Genomic DNA, 7901 nt, shown 5'->3' with positions numbered 1-7901 from the left:
ATCCATCCGTCCGAAGGACCAACTAGCCGAAGAGCACTTATGCCAGATGACCGCTGGTCGCGGGCTCATTCTTGCGGCCTTTCACACGTGTTGCCGGAACTTACCGGGGCGCTCATTTTGTCTATATTTAAATATTTTCCATTGTAATAGTATATAATGAAGGGATATGACATAACCTGCGGTCGCAGTCGTCTATGCCTCGGCCCCGATTGCCACACGAGACAAGCCGAACGCAGGATCGGTTTTCCGTCTGGCGTGGTCGTTCGCTTCAGACGAGTCTCGCGAGCCGCCAAATCAGTATGTGACGACACATTGTGGTGTGTTGTTGCAATACGCTGTTAGCAAACCTGCTCCATAATAATCCCAATATTTCATTCTGACGTTCGAAGTGCATGTGGTTCCTCCATATATCGTATAATCATCCGGCCCGAAGGACCAAAACGGCAGATACCGCAACATTTCCACCCATACCGTCGACATTTGCAACAGTGTAAATATATATTTGACTTAAAATTTCGCTCTGGCCGGGATACTTTGGCTGGCTACCACGTGAAAGCGGCTCATTATAAACGTCAAATGTTCCTCAGTGATCTGCATAAAATCTGTGTGACATTCATCTGTATCTATGGATCTGGGATATTCATCGACGAAGTACGTCCGAGTAGCTTCTGCTTGACGCTTCAGCGATCTTTATATATGCATAGGCTTAAGTTATTTACGTGACCTTGACGATTCCTAACCTCACAATATGCACGTTGCGTTGATGCTATTCGAGGACTTGCTTTTATTTGGTCGTTTAGAATCTGGTTCGCTCCTGGACTCGGATCCATCTAAGCACCACCAGAACCCTATTAACTGCGTCCGTCAAAAAACGAAATCGTCAATGTCCACGACCTCCTTAAATCTTGATAGCCTGAATTTCACCTAGTGTGAAACCATCCCATCTTTATACCGCATGTTGCATGTTCAACCAAAAAAGAAATATATTTTTCACTGAAGAACCTACTAGAATTCTACCACCTTGCAGATTATGGGTTATGTGATGACTTGATGATGACTTGACCTTGACTAAAATGTAAATCTCTTGGAAGAATTCAAGATATTGGCAAAATGATTCGAATAAAATATATCCTAAAATCCTTTCTCCGATCTAATCGGTAGACTACCTGCGAATAGCGTACGTAAAGAATATCGTGTTGTCATTTTTTTTTGGAATTCTACTATCATCTCTAGGATCCCCTTTTCGCACCGGCAAGCTCTAAAATGATCTCGGTGTACTATATTCGAATTTAGTACGTTGGCTTCGTGGATCTCTGAGCGTAGACTTACGAATTGGATATTTTTAACTTCTGAACTATTCGTCAGTTTGGTGCCAAAATGTTTGGACTATTGCAAATAGTTCAGGTTCGTTTACTATAGAAATTCCTTTATTCTTAGGGCATTGTATTTTCGGTTGACCGCTCGATTCATGGTGGCTGCGATTGATGAGTGGCATTGTTTGTGGGCTGGAATTTTTTATTCCTGCTTTCATCTTCGCTCCCTGCTGGCTCATTCAAGTGGTCATACGAAAATAATTCTCCATATTTTCGAATCAAGAGATGTTATTTTTTGGAAAATCAATAAGTTTCAATCCAGTTCATACGAATTCAATGAAACCACAAAAAAAATTGAAGAAATGCAGATGCGAATGTGATTCTGTTTTCAATTGTATCATTTGCCTTTCGTAGGGTTTGATATGGATCTGGTGTATATTTACTGCGTCTTGTTCCTCTTCAAAATTTGTATATTAATAATGGGCGTTCAAAAAAATTCATTGGGAAGTAGACTATGGAATTCTGACAAGCTTGAAAGTTCAGCAAGAATTTGCTAGTATTTTTTTCTTTGAAAGCTAATTGATAGATTGAAAATTACGCTACAGGCTGATTTAACTGATTTGTTACTGTTTGTCCAGAATTAAATTCATAGCAGCGGATGTTTTTTCATAACGCTCTACGTGATTTGAACACAGATAAATGAAAAAATTACTTATTCATCCTGTACTTTTATTGAATCATTTTTTGTAAGTTTTGGAATCTGCTCTCTCCACTATCTAGCAGCAAACACATTCCTGTGCAGCTTTGATAGATACACTTTCTATGGAAAAAAGAATACTATTAATTTTTCTGAATTCCAACTTTTGTTGGATTTTCTTCTTCATATTCTGAAGATCAACATTTTGTTCTTTTGCTCGTCAATCTCGATCAGACTGTTTGATTTCACACTGGGGTTGAATTGCCATTCGAATGCTGCTTTAAGATTCTAATTCTTCCCTGATATTACAATCCACACAAAATGAAGAACTATTAGAAAAAGAGAGTTTGATTTGCTTGGAAGATTATGGAAATAATAGTATATAAATAAAAGTATAGGAATATACTTTCATGATGCAGATTCCTGAGGACATTATTCCTTCAGTCATTTAGCATTCTTCACACTAATATAAGCCTTTTTTCAGGTTGTCCATTGAGTGAAAAACGAATATTCCGAGCTACCACCAACTGATACCACAAGATGATGTCTGCCCCGCAAGAAGGACAATGCGATGAACATAAAAATATCCAACAAGCCTATTTTGTGTCAGATTGGGACCCAACCTGCGCCCTACGAATCAGATAAACCCTGTGATGGGACGTTAACCATCCTCGATCCCTCTTCGCAAGTAATTCCAAACGTTTCGACCCGTTTGGAGTCCAGAGATCTGAACGATCAAACCGCGTTGAACAGTTTCGATTCCTCACTGTCCATATGGTTCGATGCGATTCTTCTTCTACACCACCACCTCTGGCAACGGTTCCTGAATGAATCTTCCGTTTGGTTATTGGATATCTTGTTGATTTTGCTTCTGAGCAAGACTCGCGTGGTGTTTTCGAAAGCGAAAAGTGACTGCTGTGTAAAGGTTAGGATTCAAGGTCAGTCCACAGTGAGATCGTTGCATGCCGGGACGTTGGTCACATACTGGACCACGGCCCCCAGTATTCCCCTTCTCAAGAGCCCAAAAGCTCAGCTGGCCTCCCTGTTGCTTCTTATCTGTACGCTAACCGTAGCAACGCGTTGCTATGCATCCTCCAGCTCTGCAAATGGGCATATAGACCAAGCACAATCTACACCTACCTTTAGTCCACTTGATAATTCCAAGATACACTCTTCCAATTTAGTGTTAAGTAGGTTAATACGTCCGCATTTTGTACAGCAAAAATACCCCCCGTTAGGTCGGCCGAATTCTAGAACCAAGAGATCTGTCGGCGGCACCGATTCCAACCTCATCCCCGACGATCCCTTCCCGAAGACCAAGGGGCGCTTCGAGCCCCAGGAGGAAGTGAGAGTTCAGAACCTCGTGGGCGGGAGAAATTATCATAATCCGGGGATATCGGATGGGCAGGTTGAAGAAGTTGCGTCAGATATTCATATCGATGAGAATTTGAGTGATGTTGTGAGTGTGACTGGTAACTTTTCGCGTGTGATTTCTGAGAAACTGAACTACAGCATTCCTGAAGTGGGGAGACCTGATAAGCAGCTGTTTCAAGAGCAGGACAGGCGGCTGATGCCGCCTGCGGATGGACACGAGAACAATTCATGTGAGTTCAATTTTTTTTTTTTTGGCATCAAGACGTTCGGATATGATTCAATCGATATTTTATCGATAGAACCTCAAAATCTGATATGAAATGGAATCGTAATAAAACTACAAACTCCCCGACAAACTCCGATTTGCACTGCAGAAAGTCAGAAGCTTTTTTCATCCTCATTGATAGTATAAAAGTTTGTTATTCGGAAATTTTTATATTATTATAAGTTATTGACGAATTTGGACCTTTCGTTTTTTATCAGTTACAACTTAATGAAGCTCGGAATGAAGAGTTACCTCGACAGTAACGCTTGTAATACTAAGGCACTTGTTTTTTAATAATTGAGTAATTATTTCCATCTTCCATACTGTTGAAGTTTTTATGTTTTGTTTTGATTTTTTCAAATGAACTTTTGAAATCGTTTGATAACGATGATAATATGTTTTCTGTATTGTTTCACTGCATGGAAAGCATAATAATTTTTGACATATTTTATTAGTAGAATCTCAGGTAGAATATCAGCATCTGAAGAAGAATCTCACATAGGATTTTGCGCGGAAGCGCTCAAATTGTTGTGACGTGACGTGGGAATGTATTGTTAGAAGAATTTGAACGCTCCTGCGCGAACCTTATGTTAGATTTTTGAATCATTCGCATTATGACGTGGTCCAACGTCACGTCTCAGTAATCTGTGGGCATCTTTAGTGATTCCTTATCTATATACTTATTTGTATGGAAAGTACAAGAGTTGAAGTAGATAAGTACATTTATTTTTGTTATGAAAGAAATGTAAATTATTGACACATAATATGCAAAGGCTTCAGAAAAGTTAATGTTTTGGTAAATCCAAGCTTTATCTGATTTTTTCATCCTAAGATTATGCAGTTAAAATTTTCGCAAGAAAGTAATTTTGCCTGCAATGACATGCTTTTGTTCATATAAAATTTTGCGTTCCTTCAACCTTTAATTGAGTAATGCGTCAATAGTGAAGTGTAAATTTCTCCAACTTCTTATTTCTAATGTCGTTTCTGAAAAGGAAATCCTCAACTGCCACCATCTTTTTCGATCTTCAGGTCGAAGGAAATTCTTTGTCATCCTCTTCACAGTCTTCACTGACAATCTTCCTGACTGTGGAAATATGTTGCTAAGATACGAGCTGAAATATGGGTCAGAACAAGCATTTTCGGTATTTTTGCAGCGTCTGTGAATGGTCATGGTAACATCGAAGAATTCAATCTGTTGATGAGGCCATTAGGACATGAGCTATGGGAAAAATCCTTGCGCCAAATAAGCTACTTCTCAATTTGGTGTTGAAAGGGAACAGATTAACGAACAGACCTATCGTAGCGAAAACATTCTATTTGACGACAATGGCGACACATACGCTGTGCATCGACCTTGCCTGCTGCACACACACACACATACACAGAACGAGCAAAAGGTGCCGAGCATTTTCTTCCCACGGGTATTCTCATCCACGTCCTCGACGCTCATTATGCACGCTCCGTCGTGATCACTACTTGCATCACTAATTGAATATGTTCGGAAATAGATTTATCTGGATCCGCCGATAGACGGCTGGAAGAAGGAAGGAGAGGAATAGCCTTAATCTGGAACGAGTGCCATTCGAAATCATTACACCGCCTTATTAGCGCTTAATTGACGGCCTCGGCAAGTGAAATGGCTCGAAAAACAGGATGCGACGATGATATCGATCGATCACCGTATCATCGGCGATATCGGACGACAGATTCGGTCTGGGACGAATATGAGTGTTCGTTAATGAGTAATCAGTTCTTGATGCAAATATTTCTACAGGTTGTGTCACAGAAACTAGCCTATTTGTTTTTGTCGCGAAGCAGCGAGGAGTTGACGTATGAGGGTGGTTCTGGTCTCTTTCCATAGGGGACGTCTTGTTTCCTATACCCATAAGTATACACTCGCCGAAGGTGCAGCGCACATTCTTAGAGTTCTTTCTATCGTTGCCAGTTGCCACCACGTTGTTTCGTGGGTGAAAACACAGGATGGCTGAAAATGTGGTGTTTAACTGTTCAGAGGTTCAATGACCAGCTAAAACACAAGAAAATTTCGAGGAAAATGTTGAAATACTGACGGTGTCAGTCCTGTAGAAGCTTTGGGCTTTTCTAAGGGGTTTTTGTTAAGGGGAAGTAGTACACACGATTCGAGATCAAGACGATCGACATTGGTTGCTTTACGGATGCTATATCAAATACGAAAATGTGTCACGTCTTTGAGCAATAGCCTGAATCAGTTGAAAAATAGAAATTACCACGTGAGAGGTACCTAATATTACGAATATTGAATAATTTTCAGTTATTCCTGAGTTTCAGCGTGATTTTGGCGTATATCGCCGATGTCACCCCGTCGTTATTTTCATCGAAATATGTCGAAAACCCGTCGAAAAATGATTGTGAAAACAAGTTTTATTGACACTTAAGTTCAAGTTTTTTTCCAATAAAAAAAAATCAAGGCTTCACGTAAGAAATTGAAAGCGTAAATTAGGAACTAGTGAATGCCGTTTTTGAATGGAGATTCTTGAGGTATTACTTCCTTTTAACGCTTTGTGTGACGATTTCTTTCTTCAATTGCATTCCTTCAAATTTGATGTAAGGTGGAGAAGATTCATGCTGAGTATATTTTAAGAATTTGGCGTCAGGATCTCAGGTTATTATGTTTCGTACCTCAATTTTGGTAAACCAAAATGAGAGCCAAAATGAGTAGATCCAACTGAAAAGTTGGGCGGTTGATGAATAACACTCGCTTTTTGCGAGAAGGAGCTTAGAAGGCGAGGATCCACTGGTTTTTTATATGCGAATCGAGATGCGAATGTTTTTGCAATTTTCGAATTCTACATATGCTCTGAAACAAAAAACACCCCCGTGAAGTCAGCAGAAACACCTTGGAATTTACCAGCCTTGTGAAGAATTTTTTTCTTCCCAATTTTCTGAGAAATTTCGGGTTCTGCAGGATCACCCAAGCTCGTAGGACCAAATCGATAATCGACTCTTCATAAAGAATCCTTCCGGAACAAAATATTAGGCGTATTTTACGCTCTCATTTAAACCATCGCGAATTTTTCTAATGGGCTTTTTTTTAACCACCAATCGATTTTTCAATAAGAATTGGCAAAAAATTTCCACTTTCCACTAGGGTTTTGAATTAGCCTCTGATAATGGTCAGAAAAAATTCAAACTGGCAAAGCCTCGATACATTCCGGTCCAAATCAAGGCACCGACTAAAAACTACAGACCCAAAGGAACACAAAAAGCCCTTCCGCACACACCTACCCCCACCACAGCCCACGTAATGACCTTTCGAAACTTCAGTCGGCTCTGCTGCACCGTGTATCATTAGAAAATTTTTGGAAACTATCTAACAGATCAAATTTGGCAGGCAACTTGAAAGGATTTGCAATTTTCGAAATATACAGGTTGAGTCTTTGACTCATACAAATATTATAACAGTAGATTCTTGAGGTCAAAATAAACACTTTTTTTCTCTTCCATTTTTTCCGAATCGGCTCTGTTCGAAAGAAGCAGGCTGTTGAAAAACCATAAAAAATGTTATTTATAGTTCCATCTCACAAATGGATTCATCGAATGAAATGAATTTCCGAATATAGTTTTTCATTTATTTGATGAATCTTTTTCGAGCACAAGATATCATTCACGTCTTCCAGTTTTCTCAATATGACCATTACGTACCATAAAACTACCTAAAATTCAAAGAAGCCAACGTTTTATAAAATAAAAGTATTCTTCATATCTTCTCGTATAATACGCCGTTTTCGAGTAATTTGATGGTCAAAATTCAAAAAGTATCTGTGAAACTTGAAAAATCGGGTATTTTGGCTGAATACAACTCTGTTTAAAAGATCGACAGATGTGAAGTGTCACAGATTCAGCTAGTTATTTTGAAGGTAATATTGTTTTTCCAGTGCTGGAACAGTCCATTATGTAAACTTGAAATGGCTATATTTTTTTATCAGGGCCGAATCGGAAAAAATGTTATGGAAAAAAAGTGTTTCTTTTGACGTCAAGAATCTACTGTTAAAATATTCGTACGAGTCAAAGACTCACCCTGTATATTATAATATAATAAATATTTAATAATCAAATCTTCATTGTTGTAATCAAAAAGAACATGGGCAGAATTTTAATGAATAATGTCAGTGCCAAAATGGAGTATATTGTTTCCTCAGTTCTTTATCTGTCCATGCCCTATCCTCACTTTTATTTAGTGTTATAACCTTTCGTTTCGAACTGAACGTTGATC

The 7901-nt window shown here is 39.0% G+C and overlaps 1 protein-coding gene across 4 annotated transcripts in view; it reads left to right on the top strand.

Moving 5' to 3' along the window:
- Window positions 1–263: 263 nt before the first annotated feature.
- LOC123309706 (low-density lipoprotein receptor class A domain-containing protein 4-like) overlaps window positions 264–7901 on the top strand; it is a 242140-nt gene continuing 234502 nt past the window's right edge. The window contains exons 1-2 of one of the 4 annotated variants that reach the window (XM_044892951.1): window positions 264–651; window positions 2495–3614. In XM_044892951.1, the coding sequence (XP_044748886.1) occupies window positions 2582–3614 (1033 nt within the window). In that variant the 5' untranslated portion in view covers window positions 264–651; window positions 2495–2581. Of the gene's footprint in view, window positions 652–2494; window positions 3615–7901 lie in introns of those variants that run through there. The other 3 variants (XM_044892942.1, XM_044892934.1, XM_044892959.1) reach the window with 3 other exon arrangements.

The sequence above is a fragment of the Coccinella septempunctata genome, chromosome 1, assembly GCF_907165205.1.
Source record: "Coccinella septempunctata chromosome 1, icCocSept1.1, whole genome shotgun sequence".
Taxonomy (NCBI): Eukaryota; Metazoa; Arthropoda; class Insecta; order Coleoptera; family Coccinellidae; genus Coccinella; species Coccinella septempunctata.
The sequence above is the reverse complement of the archived record's forward strand: the minus strand, read 5'-3'. Positions and strand labels throughout refer to the sequence as shown.